Source organism: Passer montanus, unplaced genomic scaffold, assembly GCF_014805655.1.
Source record: "Passer montanus isolate IOZ18808 unplaced genomic scaffold, ASM1480565v1 scaffold20, whole genome shotgun sequence".
NCBI lineage: Eukaryota > Metazoa > Chordata > Aves > Passeriformes > Passeridae > Passer > Passer montanus.
This window is the reverse complement of record NW_024366592.1, coordinates 4,529,878-4,554,531: the sequence shown is the minus strand read 5'-3', so window position 1 is coordinate 4,554,531 and position 24,654 is coordinate 4,529,878. Positions and strand designations below refer to the sequence as shown.

At 44.8% G+C, this 24,654-nt stretch overlaps 1 protein-coding gene across 6 annotated transcripts in view; it reads right to left on the bottom strand.

Annotated features, from left to right (window-relative positions):
• WASHC1 (WASH complex subunit 1) overlaps nt 1–24,654 on the bottom strand; it is a 37,311-nt gene that overhangs the window by 1,301 nt on the left and 11,356 nt on the right. For all 6 annotated transcript variants that reach the window (XM_039708102.1, XM_039708100.1, XM_039708101.1 and 3 more), the window contains exons 3-10: nt 9,592–9,703; nt 8,748–8,894; nt 4,324–4,460; nt 3,276–3,411; nt 2,024–2,228; nt 1,415–1,579; nt 1,048–1,206; nt 408–476 (exon numbers count right to left, since the gene is read on the bottom strand). In XM_039708102.1, the coding sequence (XP_039564036.1) occupies nt 408–476; nt 1,048–1,206; nt 1,415–1,579; nt 2,024–2,228; nt 3,276–3,411; nt 4,324–4,460; nt 8,748–8,894; nt 9,592–9,703 (1,130 nt within the window). The remainder of the gene's footprint in view (nt 1–407; nt 477–1,047; nt 1,207–1,414; nt 1,580–2,023; nt 2,229–3,275; nt 3,412–4,323; nt 4,461–8,747; nt 8,895–9,591; nt 9,704–24,654) is intronic.

Here is a 24,654-nt window from a genome sequence, read left to right as displayed (position 1 = left end):
ATAGGCTTACGCCAAGGTTTAACTATAGCTCCCCCTGAGCAAGTCCCTGCCCAGTGCTGAGATGTGACCTTTGATCTAAATGCCCCAGAAACCTGCCATGGCATCTCAAGTGCCCACATGGGCAGTGGGCCCAGCTGCCCAAGCACTGGGTTAGAAAGAACACTGCTGCCCTTCTGCACAGGTAGCTTTCAGAGTCCATCCTCTGAAACATACAGTGTCTCCAGCTGGACCTGAGGTGGAGATTCCTCTGCTCATTCTCTGTAAAGATACTCCCAGCTATACTGTGGTACACTGCCCAGGAAAATCTCTGTTTCTGTTTCCGAGGCTGTGGCTGACACAACCTGGGTACCAGGGAGTGCTCTCCCTCTTTCCTAGGGGAAGGAGCAGCCCACACTGCAGGACAGTACCTTTGCGCCTCAGCACCAGCTTGTTGAAGAGGTCTGACATCAAATCTCCACCTTGTCCTGTAGCTCTCACTGAAACAGAGCAGAAAAAGTCAGTGAAGAAAGATTAGTCTGAGCAAAGCACTATGGCAAATGCATTTCCCTGCAATACTGCCTTCAGATTAAAGAAAAAACTCCAAACCTCTAATTTTATATGACACCCCAAAACTACAGTCCATTTTCAGGTGAGGTAAATACTTGGCACAGCAGAGTTAATGTCATCTTCTGGGGAAAACCAAGAGTGGAATTCATTGAGGGGCTGTGCATTTGTAGTCTCATTCTGCCAAAGCAGCTCCATCAATCCCCTCCCCAACTACCTCAACCAAGGTGCTTAAACTGGTTCAGTCCTGTCCCCCAGGGTTTCATTTGTGTGCCTGGTCCTGTACCTCACATGTGAAACTTCTCCACAAGCCCTGAGACAGATGCCCTTCAGGCCAGCAAGTTCACAGAGCTCTGGCTGAGTGGTGAACACCTGAGACCTCCATCAGCCTGTGAGGAGACAACTGCTTTCTGCTCTGTGAGTTCACTGTGCTCCTGACTTGCCTGCCTGCCCCCAGACCCAACCTGGGCAAGGAAAAGAAGTTCTGCCAAAGAGTCTGAGCACCTTGTTCTTGTTCCTTCTGCTTCTTTTTCTCCAGCTTCCTCTCCTTGACACTGCGAAGGTTGGCCTTCCCAATGCCCCCGGCCTGGCGGATGGACTCCAAGAGACTGGCACGCCCAGTAGAGGGGTTCACCACCTCCTTTGGGGCTCCTTGGACTGAAGCTGCAGGGACAGGAAGGACAGGCAGCAGACATGGGTCAGTGCAGCAGCTACAGGCCCAGCCAAATTCCCATGGGAAGGGCTTCTCCAATACCTTGACAGCATCTCATCCCACTGCACCTCCTCCCCTGCTGGAAGGCTGGGATGGCCCCCAGGGAAACAGGCTGAGGGCAGGGAGGCTGATGCAGTTGTGGAGGAGCCCAGCCCTTACCTGCAGGCACTGTGCTGCTGCTCTCCTCGCTGACTGGCTGAGCTGCTTCCAAGGGGGCTGTGGGCTGGGGCAAGGGCGGTGGAGGAGGCACCGGAGTTGGCACAACAGGAGGTGGTGGGGGAGGTGGAGGGGGAGGAGGTGGCAAGAGCTTAGCATCTTGAAGATCTGAAATATGAAATAAATTTTATCTGAAGAGCTCAGAGCTTCACACACCTCAGCAGCAACAGATCAGAGTCCTCAGCACCTGCAGTAGAGCACCCGTGCCCTGTGCACCATCTCTTAGCAGCAAGCAGGGCCAAGGCAAGAGTCTGAGATTCCCCTACTCTCCCTCCCCAGCTGCATCCCACCAGGCTGACACACACCCAGTCCTTGCACACTGTGCTCCCTCCTCCCTAGCTATGCAGAGAGAGGGGGAGGGAGGTAAAGAGGCTGCAGTCAGGTGAGAACTTGAGCAGGTTGCAGCTTTCCCTAAGGCAGAGGTGCAACATCCATCATCCATCCAACATCCATCTTAAAATTTCTCCCAAGGGACTTTCTGCCTCATCTCCACTTTCTAGCAATCCCTGCCTTCCTCCTTCACAGGGTCCTGGGATCAGAGATTGAAAATACCTGGTTGCAAAGGCTCCACCGACTCGGTGTTGAAAGTGGGCAGCTCTGGAATTGCACTGCTGGGGGCAGAGGGTGCAATGCCAGGGCCCAGGTCAGCGCTGTACATGAGGTCTGCAGCAATGCCAGGCAGGTCTGGCAGGTAGGAGGGCACATCAATCTCAGGGACCTGGCCCAGATCTGGCACATAGAAGTAATTTTCAGCGACCTAAAGAAACCCAAAGCAACAAGGTAAGGCAGTGACTATGTGCTTGCTGCAAACAGGGGCACTGCAGGGAACAATCTGGGCAGCAGTCACAGCTGGGCTGGTGTACCTTGGTACATCAGCTATTCCTGCACCCCTGTGCTTAGAAGCTACCTCCTGCAGACCAGGCTTGGGAAAGGTAGACTGCAGGAGGAGAAAGTGCAGGACCCTTCTTAGTTTCACAGTAGCAAGTGAACTCTGAAGGGTTCATGCACTAACTGCTGCAGACTAAATAAACCAGTCTCTTCTCCTCCAGAAGATTAAAATGCAGAAGCACGACCCAGTAGGTAGAGGGGCTTGCTCTTGTGTTAAACACACAGGCAACACAGGAGTGATGGTGCACTGTGAATAAAGAATTTCTTCTCTATATACATTATATCCTCCAGTCCAACGTGATGAGCAAACAATTCCCAGGCTCCTTTTCCCAGTCCCAAATGACCCTCCAGCAAAGCTGGTGCACCCCACTTATGGCCTTTATAAGGTGTCAGGTGCCAGTCACATGTTGGGGCAGCTGGGTTGGTGCACTGCCTGCCCCACATGTACACCAAGCACAGCCCTTTGCTCAGTCTGGCTGGCCCTCCTGTTTGCACCAGTGGATACCCCTTCCCAGCAGGAATGATGGGGATCACACTCCACCCAGGGACCTTCTAGCAGTGGCACCTCACCCTCAGACTCTGAGGCTCAGAAGCTGGCACAATAGAGCTAATTAAGTGATAGATCCTCCAAACCTCCCTGCAGCTCTGAGGTGGAGCAGCAAGGCTGATATCCCATTACTCTCCTTTCACCACTCCACAAAGGCTTGAGCAGAGAGAAACACCTGCCAAGTGTGAGGCTTTTGTCTCACTCATCAAGCTCACACCTCAAGCACAAAAGCAGGCAAGGTCCATCTGATAAATGAGGTACCTGCAGCCCTGTAAGGTGCTGTTGTCCTACCTGCTCACCACCCTATCAAAGTCCTTTCTTTTCAGAGAGCTGAGCACAACCCTCTGAATGTAAGCAGCTGCATCTCACCTGTCTGTCTAGCTGTCCCCTTTTGGTGATGGAGAGAGGTGCATCAAAGAGCTTCTCTTCTGTCTCTGTTTCTAGAGCCACATGGGTCTTGGTCACTGCTCCAGCCAGAGGATCCAGGAACACATACTTCTTGTACCTAAGGGCAGAAAACAAGTATTTTAGTGATGCTGCCTTGAGAGCCAAGGCCAGAAGAAACAGTGTACACAAGAAGGCCTTGGAGGCAGAGACCTGACTTCACTTCCAAAGATGGAACATATCAGGCCTTCCAGGTTTCTTCTTTTAGCTCCATTTTTCTGCCTTTCCCCTCCACAACCAGGAGGCAAGCAGCTCCCCACCCTGCCAGTGCAGTCTGCAGACTAATTCTAAAGCAAAGCCCCACTGTAGTGCCACCATGACCAAGCTCTTCCCTTTCCACCACCTGGCCTGAATCCATCCTGGCCTGCAGCAGGACACCAGTGACTTGCCACTCAAGGCCCAGAGGACAGCCAAAAGGAGAAATGATCCATGGCTCAGGAAAAGAAAGACAAGGTCCAGCAGTTGAAAGCTCTAGAAGAGCTTAAAGCAGCTCTTCAATAAGAGCAGAAAGAAGAACCATGACATGAGCCCAGTGGGAAAGGAAACTACAGTGAGGGAGGTGGTGGAGACATAAAAGCAGTAAAGTAATGGTGTGAGGAATTGTCAGGAGAAGAAGCAGTACCTAAGCTGGCACACAGGGCAGAGAAGGGCAGGAGTGACTGCATATCTCAAGGCTGGAAAGAAACAAAAGATGAATAATAGGAAGAACTAAGCAAAAGAAAGTGCAAAATGGGGTTGGATCAGGTGAGTAGAGGATCAGGTGTGGACAAAATAACTGCTTCCACCCAAGGCAAAGAGCAGGGAAGCTTCCCAGCTGGAAGTCAGCAGAGAGGTATCAAACCCTGTCCTATCAAGAGCCTGATAGGTAACATCCCCAGGAAAGCAAGCAGTCACTGCTATGCCTGAGGAAGGAAAAGCTCCTCTAAGGACAAGCAGGGGCAGGTGAGCAGCACAGCACTGCTCCAGCTCTCACAGGTTCTCGGTGGTATTGAAGAGTAGCAGGGAGCTGAGGGAGCTGATGTTCCTGGGAAGGCTGCCAAGGCCTTCTTCTGCATCATCCTCCTGGTGAATTTTGGTGCTCACGCACACAGGGAAATACTTGAGCTTTTCCTGCAAGAAGACAGATAAAAGGTGGTAAGGCACTAGAACCATGGCTGCTGAGGCAGCTCTCCCCAGCCACCACAACCCACACTGCTGGATGCACTGTATGGTCTGGGAACCCTGCTGCTCCCTCTCTATCTCCCTTTGAGCTAGGAAGTACATGGACAACATTGCAACCCCACAATCATGACACATGTGGGCAGTTCAGACTGGTGGCAAGTGCTTTTGGTGCTGTGGATGGGTCATACCAAACGTGTGACTCTGGCAAGTATCCACCAGAATAAAACCACCACTCTGGCTCTATAGTCAGAGGCAGGGATCAAGCACCACAGCCTAAATGGCTTTTGTTACAGTGTCTCCAATTATGACACATTTTCATGCAGGAAGAGCTCCCCACACATCTCTATTTACCTTCCCTCTGTTGCCTTCACTTGATGTTTTAAGAGCTGTGATTGCACTGGTGGGGTAGGCAGGGAAGGCAAAGGAAAAAGAGGTTAGGAAAGAACAGAGTGCCTGCACTAGGCAAGAGATCAGGCAGAAAGGAGTGCACAGGGTGGAACGTGTGCCAGATGGTTTTGCAAAGCCCAAGGGATTTGCAGGAGTTTTCAACTCTAATGAACTGAAATCTTCTCTCTCTCAGTTCTAAAACTTCATGCATAATATATAGAGCTCCCTTTCGAAAAGGACTTACTACATCTGAACTGCCTGACTTTTACAGAGCACAGGAGTTGCCATCCCACATCAGGCCAGTGTTTCAGCTGGTGTGACAGTGCCCGCTGCCACATGCTCTGGGGGATGAAGATCAGTGCCCACAGCACTCTGCTCTAGAGGGAGGAAAGGCATCAGTTCCTGAACAGAGACAGTTTGATGAACAAACCTCCACCTCAGACCCCTCTGCAGACCCCTCCTCAGCCCCTTCTGAACTCTTCACAGTTCTTTCTTCCCAACTAAGACAAGCAGCAGCTACCAGGCAGTAAGTGTTCATACCAGGAGAAACCAGAGCACTTTGTCAGGTTAAGTAACTCGCCACATCTGTGGTTTTCTTCTGCCACCAGAGGATGACACTCCAAATATTGTCCACAGCTTCCTACTGCCTCACTACTTCCAGCACCCCTGCACCACCCCACTCTCTGAGTCCCTCTTCCCTCCTTGTACTTGTGTGGGAGACATAGAGACCACTGGTGGTTCAGTTTTAAGACCATATCTCAGGGACACAAGCAGTTCCTCCTGATTGAAATTTCAGTCTTGAATCTGGTAGCCAGAAATCCAAGGAAATGGCTTAGTCACAGTTCAGTTAATCCACTAAGAGTTTACATGATGCTCAAGACTATAAAACGCTATAAGAAAGAACCTGTAAGATTTTATTTAATTCAGGTTCCAACTTGTGAAAAATACATTGAAGTTAACACCTTCTATTTTTTAATGGAAGCAATAGGCAAAAATATATAAATTCTTATTTAGAGATTGTAGAAGCAGAGACTCAAAAATAAAAGGTTTTTTGATCATTAATATTCATTTCCCAATGTTTAATTTTTTAAGCATGAGGGAGTACTGACTTTTTTTGCTAGAGCTGTTCAGACACATTTAGCACTCAAGTCATTTTTTTTAAATTCTCTCTTTGTATATTTCAGTTCACACTGGAAGATTGTGTATCACTTTAAGGGTGTAGTGAGAAAACAACCGTTACCTACATTTAGTTAAAAACCTCATCTAAGGAAGTTATAAAAGCACTAAGTATGAGTATTCTGAAATGTGAAATATAATCCTTTTAATTTAAATGCCATCAAAGTGCTAGTCTTACTCAAGTACCTAGATATGCTCTGAAATTTGGAGCTTCCACACACTGTCAAAAATATCCTGCAACTGTGAATCCACAAGTTAAGGTGCCAATTAAAAATTAGTTTTCTTATAGGAACATTAAGTTCTTAAGCCAAAGTTTGGCAGCCTTGACCTGCTGAAGTCATGGGGATTGCCTGAATGCTCAAACACCCCAACCTGGGGTCTGGCACCTGGCAGGATCACACCCCCAAGGACACTGCATTTTCAGGCATTTTTATTCCAAAGAACCAACAGTTAAAAATATATCAAGTCACCCTGGTTCTTCAGTTTAATTAAACACTATTAGAAATGGAATTGGTGTGATGTACCAGAAATCCCATTCCCCCCACACCAATGGAGTGCTGAGGCCAGCTGGGAAAGTATTTCAAGATAAGCAAGTGACAAAAGCCTGGTTTAGCCTCCACATGCCTATGGTGGGCTCTGGGAGAGGCAGAATTCATAAGAACATGCCAAGTTCTTTTGAACACTTTTGAAGCCTAGCAAGGTTTCTCCAGCAGGGGATGGTAACTTCTGCTTGGACTTCTTCCTAAGCCCAGGGAGACCATATCTCCCACCCTGTTTGCCAGTCTCCTGAGTGCCACGTGCAGCACCCAGACACAGCTCCCACCACACAGGCAGTGCCCAGTGCCTGGGAAGCCCCCCAGGGCTGCAGCCAGCTCCCAGCTGAGCCCTGCCTTGCTGCTACCACTGCAGTGTGCAAAACAACATGCTTTCCAGGCTTACCACAAGCACTGTGTTTCTGGCACTCTTACCCAGCAGTGCTTGCCTTACCAACCTAAACAGCATCCTCTAAACAGCTGAGTTTTCACTTGCTTGGGGTTGAGAGGGCAAGAAGGAATTCCAAGTGGAAAGCATTTAAAATCAACTGCAGAACCACACACATTTCCAACTCAGTTGCTTAGCCCCCAGAGCAAAAACCCTAAAGGCTGAGCACAGGCTGCCACCACTTCCCCTCAAACTGAATTAGCAGAGTTTGCTTTTCTGATGAGGTGTTGTGTGCACGTGTGCAAGTGGAGTTTAGCAAAGGCCACAGTGCCATCAGCCCCTCCACCCTTCACCAGCTGACAGCAGCATCCCCCACCCCAGAGAGGAGCTGCAGGAGCTCGTGTGTGTGAGCTTGGCAAGAGTGACAACTGCTGCATGAGGCAGACTCAGCAAAGCCACAGAAAGATCAACAGTCCCAAAAGAGGATCAAAAGATGGGTCGCAGGAGGGGAGCAACCAACATCCCCCAGGGCCTGAAACAAAGCCTCTGTGGTGATGGCAGCTTTAGTCACAAAGGGCAGAACATGGAAATGGTACAGGGACTGACTGGGACTGGAAGAGATGGCATCCCAGGCACATGGCTGTGAGGAAAGGCACATGGAGCCTACTGGAGCCCGCAGGCCATGTGAACAGGCACACCATTTGCTCTTTGTGGGTTACTGCTTTTTACAGCTGATGTTCTTCTCAATCCCTGCCCTCTGCAAGGGGCTGTACTTTGGCACCAGCCCTTCAGGGTGGGAGCCCATCTCCCTCTCTGCTCCCTGCCTGCCTCTGCTCCCCCCACACTCCAGTGGGATGGGGCCAGTGCCAGCCACCAGCACGTCCCATGCAGCTCTGCCTGTGCTACTGCCAGGACTGGAAGGAAGCAGGAACCCTGCTCAAGTTTGCCAGCTCTCCATTTGGCCAGCAATCCTGCTTCCTTGGCCTGGCTGAAATATTCATAACTACCTCTCTGTGTGAAGTCTCAACTCCATTAACACTCAGGGAAGTTTAGCATGATAAATTATTCAGTGGCAGCTTTATTTTTGGCCAAGTCATACAAGGATGAGGAAGGAAGTCTCTTTAGGGGTGGAGAGTAGGGAAGTTGTCAAATTGATCCTTAACCTGCTAGGAACAGCACATCTGCTACTCCTGACACAGCACATACACAGCAACTTTTAAACTTTAAGCATGGCAACTCTTCCTCCTGTCCTTCCAACCCGGGGACAATACCCAAATGCAACGATTTCCTGGGGCAGAAAAATGCTCTAAAGAATGACTCCTTTTTCTCCTGACACACTCACAAGCCTTCTTATCTTCCCCTCTCACCAGAAGTTGTATCAGAGGCTTCAGAAACTATTTCTGAAACAACCATGAGCTTGATCCCAGCTGCCTCACTATGCACAGCCAAAGCCTTAAGCCCAGGCAGCAGCACCCACCAACCCCACTGCAGGAAACAGCAGCATTTCAGGAAATGGAACTGCTCCAGAGACTTGGCAGTTCACAGCCATCCAGACAAGCTCTTGTACTGACATGGCCCTCTCCAACTTGCACCTCCATAAGCTTCCCAGTCTGATCTCAAACCCTCCCCACTGACAGGCCAAATGAAAATACTCCTAGCCTATGTCCCAAGCCCTGGCCCACTTTATCAAAGAGATTAACAGCCTCCAAGTTCTCTTTGCTTGTCCTTCCCAAGGTCTGTTCTCCTCCTTACTTGCAGAGCTTTTTCATCCAGCATTTGGTGTTTGCTCTGAATCTTGTGTCTTGGCCATTTCTGTTTAGCTGGGTCTTCTGCACCAGCAAAAATTGAACTGTACTCCTGCAGCCGTTCAGGGGCTGGATACTTGGCACTGGAAAATACCTATGGAGAAACAAGGAGGGACGAAAAAATTCCAACAACTAGGCAATCCTACAATGCAGAAAACATATGGAGAGGAGCAAACATGCAATCTGTGCTGCCAGTGGGAATGGACAGCCTTGGGATCAACAGGTTCCTAAGGGCTATGTGCACAGACCCCAATATGCATGGACTGCCACCTCAGAAGCTGGAATTGCCAGAGCTTTTCTCTCTCTCTAAAAGGACTAGGAGATCTCTGGCAAAAAGGCTTCCACTGGTAGGAAAAGAGTTGGAAATACTGTATAAAATGAAGCAAGAATGGGGAAAGAAGGATTTTCACCAGTTTTACATGGCTCAATGGGATTAAGATGCACTAAATGGAGTCTCTCTGACAGCAGCTTTCATTTAAATGTCTATGAGCCTGAAGTGAAGGTGTTAGTTAGGCTTAGCTCAGCACATGTCTTTTTCTCAGGAAGCAGCTGGGACAGAAACCTATAAAGGCTACATAAAGCCTGGAGCTGTGTGGCTCATGGGTCTAAAATTCATCCATTGGCCCAGTCAGGAATGGGATTCTCACCACAATCCTGCTCAGCAGTAAGGCACGGAGAGGTGAGTGGGCAGCAGCTGTACCAGCTGAGCACCTTTTCTTCTCCAGAGCTTATGTCAGGAGTAAAGACAGAAGGAAGAAAAGAGGCCATGCAGCCTTCACTGAAGTCACTACCTTAATAGCCTTCTTGCTGCCCTTTATCTTCTCAATCTTGGCCTGGGCGAGTGTGACTCTCTCCCCAATTGCCTGGAGCTGTGCCCGGCTGGCCTCCACCCGCTGGGAGATCCTAGGAGACAAGAACACTCCTTAAGCTGAAGAATCAGTGGCTCTTTTCAAAACAGCCAGTTCCCAGCCCCTCCGAGAAGGAGGTGAATCTCAGGGGAGCGGGTTGTTTCACAATGAAAAGCAGTGCTGGTTGAGCCACCCTTGCATCCATCCTGTTGAGAGCTTTAGGTACTCCAACATGAAGTAGGATTAATCCATGACTCACAGCACGATGTTCCTGTGGCTGTTTGAGGCACAGAAACATGGAAAACTGTCAACACACAGTGTTGAAAACACAGGGATGATTTAATTTTTGCTCAGGAGAGCTTAGACAGAGTCTAAGACCTAAGACCTTTTCTGCCTCTCACCCCACTACAAGGAGTTGGGAGAGGACACAGCCAGGACACCTGATCCCAACTGATCCAAGGGATATTCCAGACCCTATGGCATGATGCTCAGCATATAAATTAGGGAGAAAGTTGGCTGGGGTCCATTGCTTGGGGACTGGACAAGCTTCATTGAGCTGGTGGTGAGCAATTGTTTTTGTTTTCATCACTTGTCCTTCCTGTGTTGTATTCCTCTTTTTTTTTTTTGTTATTTTCCTTAACATTATTATTATATTTCAATAATTTAACTGGTTTTTATCTCAACCCATTAATTTTCTCACTTTTACCCTTTTAGTTCTCCTTCCCCCACTCTGCAGGCAGTAGGGTGAGCAAGGGGCTGTGTGGTGCTTAGTTGCCAGCTGTACATAAACCATACCACTAGATGAGCATCAGAATGCTTTGGGATGCTGGGAGCAGGCATCAGCTCCAGCTAATGATGGAGCCACCTTCTCAAAGAGGCCTCCTTCCCCATGCATAACCAGCAGATTCTCCCAGCTACAAGGTCAAAAGCTGAAAAGCCTTCTGAACTTTCACCCCAGTTCCACTGGAACATTCTGTGCCTGTAAAAAGCAATCTCAAGTATTGTCTTTAAATTTTACCAAGAGTCTCTCTTTGCTTTTGAGGAGAGAGCTCTCATGCTCTTTTTCTGCTGTGTCTAATTCCCCTCAGTAATGAATTTGAGATCAGCAGTGATCCATGATTCCCAACACCAAACTGTACCAAATCCATCTTTTCCAGTATTTTTACTTTGGGCAGCACATTCTCTATTGTAGTATAGAAATACTACAGAAATACAAAGCACCTCCCTCCCTCAATGTAGATAGTGAAAACCAGCAAGAACAAGCAGCTTATTCTTGTATCATTCTGAAAAAAACCCTCACTTTCTCTAAACTTCAAGTATTTCTGTTTGTTTATAGCCATGCTCTCCTCTTCCTGGAGGCATGAAAAACTCTTCCTTATGCATATGGCATGATAGCACACAGCCTGTTTCTACCTTATTCTGCTTGGAGTGGGAGATGAGCAAAACTGAACTTCATGAGATTCTCCCTCTCAGAATTATTCTCCATTACCCCATTTTATTTTAAACACAGTCTAACAGCTTGTATTTTGTACCAACACTGAGTACAAATCTGTTCATGATTTCCTTCCCACACCCTCCCTCTGCCTCAGTGGAGTAAGTTTGTATCACTTTTACACTTGATAGGTTCTCAGAGTAGTTTCTGTTGTTCCTTTCAGTGTGCATTTCCTAGCACCTGTCTGCAGCAAATTTCATGTGTCATAGGGCTGTCCCATTGCCTTCTTTTGTTCAAGTGTGAGATGCCTCTGAAGGACCTAAATCTTTCCTAACTGCTCTCACCAGCAAATTTTCCCACCTCACAGTTCACCTCTTTTCTAGAGGTTTCATAATTTTATTGATTGACACTATTTCCAGTACTGCTCTCTAGGGGCATCTGACTATTTTTACTTCCTTCAAAGCTGAAAAAACCTAGTCATTTATTTCTGCTTTGCTGCTCTCCTTCAAATCAATGATGCAATTTTCTCTCTCACCTGAGAGTAGACCTCTCTGCTAGAAAAACTCCACAAAGCTTTCCTGAAGCTCCAAATAAAAGTGAGGTATCAATTGCCTTTTAGGCAGTACCCTGCTGACTTCCAGACACAATTTTCAGGCTCTGACAAGGCACATGTTTCTCTCCCAGAAGGACGTACTAAGCAAATAGTTATGCAAGCTCAGGCCTGGAAAGCAGTAAATGTTCTCCTCCCTTTCACTTCATGAATGTGAGTGGGTGCAGTGAGGCAGTCAAACACCTCCCTCACTCCCTTTCCTGCCCCACATTATCCCCAGGGCTTCACCAGGTACCAACCTCTTCCCTTCCCTTCTCTCACTCAAGGAAAAAAAAAGAGGAGAGACATCCAACCCCACTGCCCACCAAATATCATCAGGGAAAGGAGACCATATCAGGCAGGCAGCCTGCTCCCAGCACAAGCTGGGCAAGTTGTCCAGTGCCAGCTCAGGTGTTTCAAACCATGATGGATCTTCTCTGAGGCACTCTGTACATTCTCCTGTGATCTCCTGCTCAAGGATTTGACAGGCCAAATCCCACTGACCTTATAAGATCTGCAAAAAACCTTCACCTGAGATGGTACAGATGCAGGCCCACAACACAGAAGGAATACATATCAGTCTACAGATTATTTGTTGCTGAACAAAAAAAAAAAAATTAAATAAAAATTAAACCTCCTTAATCCAACTAATCCAAATTCATGTGTACAGGCTCCTAGAAGTGCATGACAGTTATCATGAACAGTTCAAGATACAGCTGTATGTGTTAGAAGAGATCATACACCATATACCTTACCAGAAAAAATACATGGAGAAAACCTCCTCATGTTTGATCAACTATTTCTACTCCTGTGGAAACTGAACTTGCTCAAAGCACTCAACCAATTTTTGTAAAGAAGAAAGAGGAAGGAAGGGATGGAGGGATATGGCCAAGGATTTCAGGGGCAGTGCTGGAGGAAAGGTGGCATTCAGACCTTAACTTCCATTAAAGGGAAGACAAGGACAATTAGGACAAGAGGGATTAAGTGTTAATAAAATGGCCCAATACTTCCTTTCAGAACCAATTGCTCAGGCAGCCAAAGTCACCAAGAGCATCTGAACCTACCCCATGCCTATTTTCTTAGTCATTGCTGTGTTATTTTGCTCTCAGTTCTCTTTTCTGCTTGAGAAACGCCTTTAGTTAAATTCAATATGACTTTGGAGTTGCAAAGGAGCAGGAGACTACAGTGACAGCCCCTCCCTTTCAGCAGGATGTGCTCCATTCAGGACAAGTGAAAGGGGTGGGGATGTCTGTGAAAAAAGGAGAATACATCACCTACCTTCAAATGCTGGGCACTGAGCTAAATCAACCTTCCCCTCCCAGTGCTTTTCTTTGGGGAAGCAATACACATGGCAGATTAAATCTATCTAGTGGATTATCTCTTAATCCATACAGACTTTTATTTTTTGATCTAAGCAGATATTAAAGCCAACCTTTCAGCTGCTTTGATTCAAGCTTTCACTTTCCCTTGTCCCTCTGAAATATTTTTGCCCTCAAGCCCTCTGCACTTCACCCCCAACGTAGCTCTTGTTTCTCCTTTGTCCTGAAGTCCTCATCCTGCTGCGTTTAAACCACTCACCATTTTACAGGCAATTTTCTCCAACACCCACAGCAAGTTCCAGGAATACTTCCTCCCAATTCTTGGGAACCTTTTGAGAGCCTCTCTTGCTGGCCCCCTATCCTCTGTCCCATCTGCAACCACAGGGCAGATCACTTCCTCTTACTCTGTTGTAACTCCTCTGATTAATCTCACACTCAGGTGGCTACTGAAAGACTCCTCTGCTGTGTCTGTGTCTATTCATGGTGGAAAATTCACTGTTTCCTTACTCCCACAGGAAAAAGATTTGAGGCATTAGGAATCTGGCATCCAGGACACTGGATACTGCCTGATGGTACTGTCAGCACTGGCAATAATGCTACATCTGTATGCAAGTCTCCAAGTACTTCACAGTGCCAACCAAAAAATGGTGATTTTTATCATTCATATCTGCTAAGGATCAGACAGCAAGAGTTTAAAATCAGGGAAGGTTTAAAGATAGGCTGACAGATCCCAAAACCAGTGTATGAGAAAGAGAATGCAGCTGTAAGGAAGCATCACAGCAGCCAGAGACCCTTTGATCTCTATGCTGAACGTCCATGTCACCAAAAGTGACAGGGATGACAAAACTTCTGAAATGGGAGAGAGGATAGGCAAGCTGCACACCAAGGTGAACGAGAAAGGTTAGGCAACAGAGGCTGGAGCAAACCTCTCTAGAATACCAAAGAACTTCATTTTCATGTCTGAAGTATAAAAGCAAGTGATCAACCAAGGAGAAAGAACATTACAGAGCAGAATGAGAAATGAAGTTGCACAGGAGGATAAGGCAGACGAAGTATTAAATTACTTTTCCCTTAAATGAGGACTGTACACATCACAGAAAATCAGGCTTCTCATCACCTCCCAGCCCAAGCTCCAAGCCTTAGAGATAGCAGAGGGATACTTGGCATTGCTGTTCTAAACTTCAGGGTACATATAGTAAATTTATTCTATAAAACCTTGGCTTCTTGCCTAAAAGTCAAGCTACTTTTTTTTTTTTTTCCTCAATGATGTATGCTTTTATTAAATTTCTCCCTTACTGCAGGAGACATGAATACGAAGGGATTGAGTTTATGGTTGTTGTATTTAATTTTGTTCTCAGATGCCCTAAGCAGCTGGTACTGGAGCAGGGTAGCAAGGAAAGAAAGTGTCAAAACGAACACTGTGAGAAGCCCACTCCTCACTCCAACTCAGTGCTTCTGCCCCTGCAGCTGGCAACCTCTCAGGATCAAGATGGGGAGAGGGAAGAAAAGTCTGCTAAGACACTTATGGTTTACAGTGATCCAGGGAAGCATTCAAAATCAACTCACAGAGCCAATTCACCTCAAAAGTTTGAAAGGCAAAAAGGAAAAATACATACTCTTATGAAGAGCCAAACACATTCAACCACTCGAAAGATCAACTTGTTTGCTTTCTGCTCTTCTCTCTCCATATTTAAGCAGTTTTTAAAGTCTTCCTTCTTATCTGAGTAAGTGTAATCAGAAGCTGTCATCATACACCATCTCTTGACAGAAAGAAGTCCCAAGTGAGGCTGTGTAATCAACGTTCCTTCCTCCATTAAGGGTTTGGGTATTATACTAATTAATGTTTATCTCACTCTGATTGCTCCTCGAGCCTGATTTGCAGGTGTTTCAGCATTTGCATATTGCCCTGTTCCTGTGATGCCGAATGGTCTTGCAGATTTGAGAGTGATCAAGGTTGCCAGGTTGTCCTCAGCAGGATCCAGCATACATCACTCTCCACAGGTCATGTTCTCACACAAAAACCATTTCATTCTGATTTTTAATCTCTCATTTCAGAAGGTACTCCCACTACTGTCAATTATGTTTATGTAAAAACTGGAAACTTAGAATTTTGACCTACCATTACAGCACTCTTCTCCCTCTTCCCCTGCAGCTTGCTCTCCTCTCCAGAAAAGCAGCTTCTCTTTCTTATTTCATAGAAAACAAGTTCCTCTTTAACCTTCCAAGCTTTTTACTTGTCTCATACTACTGACTGGTCTGAAAGCAGATGTGCTTTCATTTCTTTAGAAGAAATCAGTGTATACTACGCAGAAAGTCTGTGTTTGCAAATAAAGTACACCATTAGATCTTTAAACTATACTTTTGGTCCATCTATTTCTCCATTAACAGTGTTAATATACATGCTACTGACTGGTCTGAAAGCAGATGTGCTTTCATTGCTTTAGAAGAAATCAGTGTATACTATGCAGAAAGTCTGTGTTTGCAAATAAAGTACACCATTAGATCTTTAAACTATACAGGGTACTTTTGGTCCATCTACTTCTCCATTAACAGTGTTAATATACATCTACAACACAGGTTCTGCCATCACAGTGACAACTTTTGGGAAAGATGACTTTAAGAACTCCATTACTTCTAAAAGAAGCAATGGAGAAAACAGTTCTTTACTGTACTGCTGGAGTTTCACAGGCGACCTTTTGGGATCCTCCACTGGCAGTGGAATTGCTTCCCAAAGCAGCAGCCACAGGAAGAGTCTTGAGATATTAGGCAGCTGATGATAGTCAGTGTAGAATCACAGAATCATAGAATAGCTTGGCTTGGAAGACCCTTAGAGGCCATCTAGTCCAGGCCCCTGCAGTGAGCAGGGACATCTTCAGATGACCAAGCTGGTCAGAGCCTTGGCCAACCTGGCCTTGAATACTCTGAGCAACCTGTTCTGCTGTTTTGCCAGCCTCATCACAGAACACATCTTCATTATATTTAGTCTGAATCCACCCTCCTAATTTAAACCAGTACTCCTTGTCCTATCACAACAGGCTAAGAAGTTTGTCCTCATCTTTCTTATAAGCCCCTTAGTACTGACAGGCAATGAGGTCTTCTCTGAGTCACCTCTTCTCCAGGCTGAACAACCCCAACTCTCTCAGCCCTTCCTCAGAGGAAAGGAGTTGTAGTGACTGATACTACTACTGTAACCAGTAAAAGTTACTAGTGAAGTATAGTTTGTTATCTTTACAGTTTCCACTCATCCTTGAAAAAATTTCTTAAGTATTTACTCACTGAAGCTTAATCTTTTGTAGTAATAGCCTTAAGTGTTTTCAGTTTTGTTCTTTTTTTTTAATCACTTGTCAAAGGAGGACTAATCCTGTTTGGACAGAATTTTACAAGACTGTCAAAAATAAATTTTGTTTCCATGTTGCTTGAAGTAATAGATCTTACTTGGCAGATAGCTTGAGAAGGTGTTTTGGCACCTTGTAACCTTAAATTAATCAACTGTGTGTACACAAAGATTAGGTTTCTCATTTTCCCATCAAAGCTCCATTCTCAGGCTAGCCAAAGAGCTTCCTCCCTGTTCCCAATGAAAAGAAAATGCCTATCAGTACAGAGTCACAGGAAACATAAGGAGAGGAGAAATGCCCAGGTGACCCTGTTGTGAACTATATCTGGGGTAGGGAGAGCTAATGCCTTTAAAAAGATCTGAGATTCCTCTGGATCATTGAGGGTGCCATGTCTGATTCTACACAGAAAATATTTCTGTTACACAGCTCACTCTATTTGACATCATGCTCCAGTTTCCCTACCACCAATAGTTACAGGAGGCAGATCAGCCTGGACTAAAGCATCTGATCTGTGCCCTCTCTCAAGTGGGGCTGCAAGGGAAATTCATAAGCTACCAGCCAGAAATACTGTTTCCTCTGAGCTTCACCTGAAGGTAGCAACAGCAGGAGAGGAGCACTGAGAGCAGCCACCCCAGCCCTTGTAGGCTGTGCCTCACTTGACCAAAGATACATGGCCAGACTGTCAGGAAGTTTCTCTTTATTCCTAGCTTACTCCCATACCTTCCAAATGGTTTAAAATCAGTTTTCTTGACCAAGGTAAATAGTACTCAGTTACACACGTGCAACAAAACATAATGAAATGATCATCTCCAAAGATCCTGCCCTGATGTAAGGCTGAAAATATCAGGAAAGCTGAGCTCCCACGCATTTATTGGGATGGAGGTTTCTCATACTGTGACAGCACACAGCACAAACACTGCTCTCAGTCTGTTGATCTCACCAAAACAAGGCACTGTCAACAAGAATAAGAATGCTCAGCAAAACACGCCTGCCTCCAGAGCAGAAAATGATTCCTGGTGATAGCAGTTCACATTCTCATTGTTCTCCAAGAAAAGCACTGCTTTTCTTTGCATTTAATCAAATATCCTCAGAACTTCATAGCTTTTCACCCAAAGATCTCCAAGCAATTTCCAAGTGTTAATTAAGTCTTGGTTGCTTGTGAAACCAAGAATGGAGTCATTTGTTCCCTGGAACAAAGAAAACCTAGGCAAATTCACACTACAGTCTTGGCAGATCAAATTTTCAGTCCATTATTCACTAACTTGAACAATTTTGCATTAATTCACAGGACTTACCACATACATTTCAATAGCTGCTTAATTTTCCATTTTACTGAGTTTAAGGCCACCTGTGCAAGTTCATCTGCCATTTTAATGTATTCCCATTGCCAAATCCATCCCACTGCTGCTCACCAGAATAAACTACAGCCAGCAAGAACCGACACAATACACTGACCATTCTCTCACCACCACTTCTTTCTTGTGGTCCAAAATGTATCCTTTACCCACATTTAAGACACATGTTTACAAGTAGAGGTTTTTGCATTGACTTGAAATTTTCTCCACTTCCAAGTAGCTGATGGCAATCACATGAAATTTTAGTTGCAGGTCACAAATTGAACCCTTCAGTCTCCTTTTCAATAAAATATACCTAAAAGCTATCATTTACAAGCTAGTGCTCACTCTATAAAAACTGCTGTCCTGCACAATTGGACTTGAATATTCAGGAGAGGAAAAGCCCAACCAAGAAAAAGGTCTTGCTACCATAAAATGTCTGTTTAAAGACAACTACACTTCATGTCTTCTCAGAACTCTCACTTCCTTTCTGACTTTGATCACATAATAAGGGTCTGTCTCTGTTGTCTTCCCTCACTGTGCTGACCTGCTGAAGCTGTAATCAGATACTTGGTAAATGACCAAACTGGCCTTTGAAGCATGACTTGGAATATCCAGATCATTATTCTGTTTTGCACTCTGTACTATGTTTCTGCTTGTTATTTTTGTTGCAGTGATTCCTGTACTTTCCAAGAGCTTACATCTCAGTGAAAATTCTTCTATTTCCTTGCACTCACTGCTCCTGCTCAGTAATGACCCTCTTCAGCATCCTGCCAGAACTAGTGCAGATTCCCAGGATCCACATAAAATTGTGCTGCAATTAAAACACGTCCCACTACATAAGATAGAATTTCAGAAACAGTTACCAGTCCTTTGCCAGTTACAAAACCTCCTTGCTAACTCAGCTTTTCCCTTTCTTACCTTTGCTTTCAAAGTGAACTTCTCTTAGCAGATATTCTTCTTTCCAAACAGGTCTCCTTCTCTTAAAGGAAAAACTTCTTCACATATTTTTTGCAAATGAAGTTTTTTATTTAATAATATTTACTCTTCAGAAACAGAGGTTGTTTAGTGTTACTTCTTCATTTTCCTACAATCAATTGCAATCCTTCTCTTAGCAGATATTCTTCTTTCCAAACAGGTCTCCTTCTCTTAAAGGAAAAACTTCTTCACATATTTTTTGCAAATGAAGTTTTTTTTTAATTTAATAATATTTACTCTTCAGAAACACAGGTTGTTTAGTGTTACTTCATTTTCCTACAATCAATTGCAGTAACACTCAAATCTCAAAAGTCACCTTCTATGATATCCCCATCAACAAGCTAATTAGAGTGTGCTTCTTTAACAAACCAGAACAACTCTTCATGACACCTTATCCATCCAAAACCTTTCCTGAGTGATTACAGCACTTTCTTACCTTCTTGAGGGGTTTCTAGTTACTCTTGCCCCAAAAACTTTGGGCCACAGGCAGAGATGTTCCTAACAGCATCAAAAAGCAGATATCTCTCTGCTCGCACTGACAGCTGCTCTGTCATTTCAATGGAACAGTCTGGGGCACATCACTGATCAGACACCTTTAGAATTGTCTAGACACATGATTTCATTTCCCCCATTGTCATTTTAGAAATCTTTCCTATGCACTAACTCACAATTAGTCATTAAGAATGGAAACATTATCTTCACAGTAATACCAGAACAAATTCGTACAGTGTACCTTCCAAACCTCCTTCCCCACCCCAAAACTGTAAATTCATACACTATCTCTGCTTAAGCACCATCTCTGTGACACATACATGAAATGTTCTTATGACAAATGCTTTGACTGCAGCTAAACCCCTCATCCCAGCTAAAAGTAAGCAAGAAATGTAATGAAGGGCATGATTTTGGCTGTGTGGTTTTTGTTCCCCATCCTCTTCATTGCCTGGGTGCCAGAAAAATGAAAGAAACCTTGCCTGGTGCTCAGTTGTGAGCTTCTCACCCTCCCTTCCTCAAAAGAAAAAAAGCAAAACCACACAGAGTCTGAATTCACTCCAGAATTAACAAAATCCAGAATGTCACTCTCAAAAGTATTGTTGAAGCAAAAGCAAACTACCCAGTCACTGGGACAAAACAACAGAGAGAACTGCACTGTGGAGACCATGAACTTCCTTGCTTTTTGGTACTGAGCAACTGGAATGTTATATATATATGGGTATATATATTGGAATGTTACAACCAGTAGGAAAAGCTCTTCCTACTGCACTCACACAGAGCAGAAATGCATCAGCTTTACCTCCTCTTCTAAAAGGAATGTCTTGTTTTGCTTCTTAGGCCCATCAAGCATGTTTTCAGATTCAGCTTTGCTGGTAAATCTGAAACAAGAGTCCTAGAAGTAAATTAAAATGCAAATACCTGGTTTTATAATGCACATTAATCCAGAATAAGGCTCATATTCTTGGATAAATTAAGAAAGGAATCCAATTCACCATGCTGTGCCAGGGAGAGTAGGAGATAAAAATTATTAATGGCACAGCATGGTGAATTCCTTCAATAAAATGTTTGTCTGGTGGATTTGGAGGAGGGGATGAACGTTTCTGGAGCCTGAATAAAGAATTTGGATGGTATAGTGTGTTAAAGAGAAACCCCAGGTTGGTAATTTAGGTTCCCCAAGATGCAGATGGGAGAAAATCAGAAACTCCTTCATTAGCACCTACAAATAGGTCTCCTGTCTCCAAAAGCACTGCTCTGTCTCTGCTGTCAGTTGCATTTACACCTAAACTTTACCCATTTGCAAAACCCAGCACCACAGCAAGACAGAAAGAAGCACCATGGAAAGGGAATTTAATGCACCAGTCAAGTGTGAAGATCAGACCTTTGGCACTGGCGTTCCTCCCCCAGCTCTCCCCTCAGTGTGCACACCCCCACAGGAATGAGCCTGTAATACACATTTCAAGCCACTCAGTGTTATTTTCCAGACAGTTTTCTCCATGTGGATCCTTAATGGAAGCATGCCTGTAAAACAAAATTGCTTGTTTGAATCTCTTCCTCCAGGGCTGACGGAGTACACAAAAGTCATCCATAGGAAAATTACTCCAACGTATGTGAATCTGCAGTGTCTGAAGCTGGCTGAGAAGGTAGAGCTATCACTTCGTGTAATAAAGGAATAACATGGCAGATGTTACTGTATCAAGAAGAGTGGGAGAATCCAACAATATTGCCAAAACCATGGGCTAAGAAACAAGGGAACCCTTCTGCTGTGAGGCACACAGTGCCTCACACTGCTGTTATGACACACTTCTCCTTACCTATTTCCAGAGAGAAATAGCCACAGCCACTTGCAGTCAGGGACTGAGGGGTAAAGGAATTACTCTCTGCATGGGGAAGTTCATAAGATCTTTGCCAAAACCTTTTTAATTAACAGAGACTTATCGCTGGACAAAATTAGCTCACAAGAACTTGAAGGCTGCTACTCAATATTGAATTTTCTCCAACAAGGAACAGAGTACAAACAAGAGACTTCCCTGTCAGTGTTAAAAAAACCCCATGAACTAAAATAAATCAACAACTCATATGTACTGAAATTACCTTAGTTTCTCCTTACTGTTTGCCTTTCCTATTGCACATGCCATCTGTTTTAAAGCAAACTGTCTCATATTTCCACAAGATATTCCACTACTGCTGTAAGAGTAGAAAGAATCTTCTCAAGAGCTCCTTAAAGTCTGAAATTGTTGTGTGCCTCCTTTTGCTTAGAAGGTTTGAGATTAATTCCAGAAGTAGGAGAACACCTCTCCTGCAATTTTGCACAGATCACATTCCAGAAGATCTTGAGCTGAAGGATTTTAGCAGCATCCAGAAAGAGTTGTGACCTGGTCTCTTGCAGAACAGTCACACTCCCTTTGTCTCTTTATGTGGATGTAGGATGCCTGCCAATGCCAGCTGTTCCCAGCCTTCCAAGCAGGCTGATCACACCCTTGTGTCACCTCCTGAAGTCTTTCTACAGTCTAGGAACCTTTCTGAAGCTACATCTTCACAAGCTGTCAAAGTTAGCTTCCAGAGGATCATGGCAGCCATAACAAATGAAAGGTGCCTTACAAAGTGTGTGCTACACTTAAAAGGAAAATAAATCCAGTTACTTGGACATATATCTACAAGAATAACAACTAGCTGCAGGCAAAATGTCCCTGTTCTCCATTTCCTCATGTCTGCAGGAGACTCCATTCACTCTTCACCTCACTGCTTCTGCTTTATCTTCCTGGCAGCAAACCACTGCTCCTACAGCCTCTCAAGAGAGGCTCCTGAAACAAAACTAGACCTAGCATCCTCTTTCAGATGACCTCTGGGACAACTTCAAAGTACCATGAGGCACCTTGCTGTTAAACAAGAGTCATAACACTCTCAAATTAACTGGAGAAAAATTGATTCCCTGATGCTACAGAGCATCTCTTGGTGTAAACTCACGTGCACAGTGAGCCACCACAGCTCTCTTCCTAGAAAGATCAGCCCTTGCAGCCAGCACAGGAACACACACAGTGCAGTGTCCAAGCTCCAAGCTGCATCCCAGAGCCCCACTGCACAACAAAGAGCACAGTGCAGCTTGCAGCAAGACCCTTCTTGGCAAGTTTCCATTCACAGACCTCCTAAATTAAATACATTTACACTGATGTACTAGTCCCCCACTTCCATTATTGATGATCATGACTAATCACAGTAGTAAGTTTAAAACAAGGAGGTCTTTGAAATACAAAAATGCACCTCATGATTAAGATTTTGTTGGTATTTTCAATTTCAGAACTACTCACATCTCAGCTCTGTCATAAACATCCCTTAAGGCTCTGCTGCCCAGTAGCTACTCCTTACCTTCCTTATCACAGCCTCACCAGATTTCTTCCCCGCCCCAAACAGCATTTCCACAGTGCTCCTGTTTTCCAGCTATGGTTTTCAGAAGTGCAGCTCTCAGTTAAACTTTTGCTTAATATTAAAGCCTTTTTCAAATATGTAATATGAAATTAGTTTGAATCCAGCTGGGGAGGAAACAGGATACACTGGTTTAGCAAAATATTATTCCAGATAAGCAAAAGACACTGAATAAAGATTTAAAAAATAACAACCAGAAATTTTTCCATAAACTGAAAAAAAAAAAGAAGTATAAGGATGGGAAATTTTGTACACAGGACAACTTGGGGCTGGATTAGAGGCAAATCCTGGACCTTCATAACAACCTTCCAATCCCTAGCATTTGATTTCTTTCTACTACTGTAACAGTCCATGAGATAGCTTGCAAAAACAACTTTGCCCAGCAACCAAGAGCTTTGATGCTCCCCATGTGAAAAAAGGCAGGTGGGTCTCTGCTCCTGAGAGTCAGGGACATGATGGAGAGGGATGCTGAGCTGATGGATCCTGCTCTAAATGATTCCTGACAGCAGTCCAGGCCTGTTCTCCAAGGCTGGGCCCAGTGGGGATGCTCCAGGTCTCAGCCATTGTCTATGAACTAATGAACTCTGAGGTCTCATTAGCCAAGTACCTTGCCATAGTTAATAGCAAGTAAGCTTCTTTGAGAATGATTGGAAAGAAGAGTTGCCAGAGACTTGTCACATGGGTTATTTCCCAAATTGCCCAAAAAGGGAGGAAGTGGAGGAAAGCTCTCTGTATTTTCTTGTAATTCCCTAAATGGAAAGGTATCTTTCTTCTGTCATCTTAACATGTTCATTTGAAGATTTCATACTCACTTGTCATGTCAGCAACAATTCTGAGTAGAAATTTTGATTAGCTAAAATAGAAACAAAGACCTGGTTGTGGAAATATTCCTTTTTTCATGGAGAGTAGAAGACACTTTCACTCCACCTTCCTTTTGCACTCTCAAAAGCACTGTACCAATCCATCTGTTCCCACAAACAACCTCGGAACATCTGCATCTCTGCAGTACTGAAGTAATGGGTTGGACACACTCAGCCAAGTCTCCCACAGTGGACAAGTTTCCTCTCCACCAACACTGCAAGCTCTGCAGATCAGAACAGCCAGCTTCCAGGTAACACAGCTCCTTCCTGGAAATGGAAGGCAGAGCTGCCTTATCTCAGGAAAGGGAAGATAAAAGGTCACTAAGTGGCAAAGTTCTCACCTTGAAAGCTTTGCCCCTTGATTGACATGGAACAACCAAGGTCATGGAAGTTCTAATCAGATGCCTGCACAATTACTAAATCGCTCTTAATTATATCAGAGAGCCAAGACCTCAGTGGAAAGGCAAAGCAAACAAAGAAGCCAATGATGCCTCCTCTGTTGTTGGAGAAAATTGGTAATTAAAAGTCATGAGTGCACCAAAGAGTGAGGGAACAGCATCACAGTCACTGCTCAGTGTCACTGCAGGAGTGACTTGCATACAAAGCAGCAGGCTTATCTCCCTAGGGAAATTACAAGTACTGTGTTAGACAGCAGTGTGGAGAGGAAAAACAGGGAAAATAGAGACTGAGAAAGAGCAACTCCTGTATTATCAAGAGCTTCATTTACCCCACAGAGAGGGAGAGCACTGCCAACCAGGCCCAAGTCTGAGAAGTGCTTTCCACATGTTTATGGCAGCTCTAGAAAGCTTTCTCCCAGCCTCACATCATGAAGTGTTCCCCTACTTTGGAGAGCACAAATGAAGTAGCCCTTGTGTTCAACCTAACCCAGCCCACACACAGCTCTTGCCCAAAGTCTATTCCAGGGGAAAACCATTTTAACCACAATAACCCGAGCTCAGCCTTAGAGACTGCTCTTTCTCCAGAGGCTACCCTTCAAAATATCATTATCAGTAACCACAGAGCTTCAATCTACTTTTAAAAAAACCTTCCAAAACTCAAAAAAGACAGAACGTCATGATCCTGCTCACACCATAAGAAACTAAACTAGATAATCATGGGACCTACTGAAACCAAAGCATGTGCTTTTACTGATTAGACTATAAGAAGATAAATGCTGATCTGTTTCCTTCCCAATGACAGCCCACACCATCTCAGAGCACAGAAATGTCAAAAATGGCACTGGACAG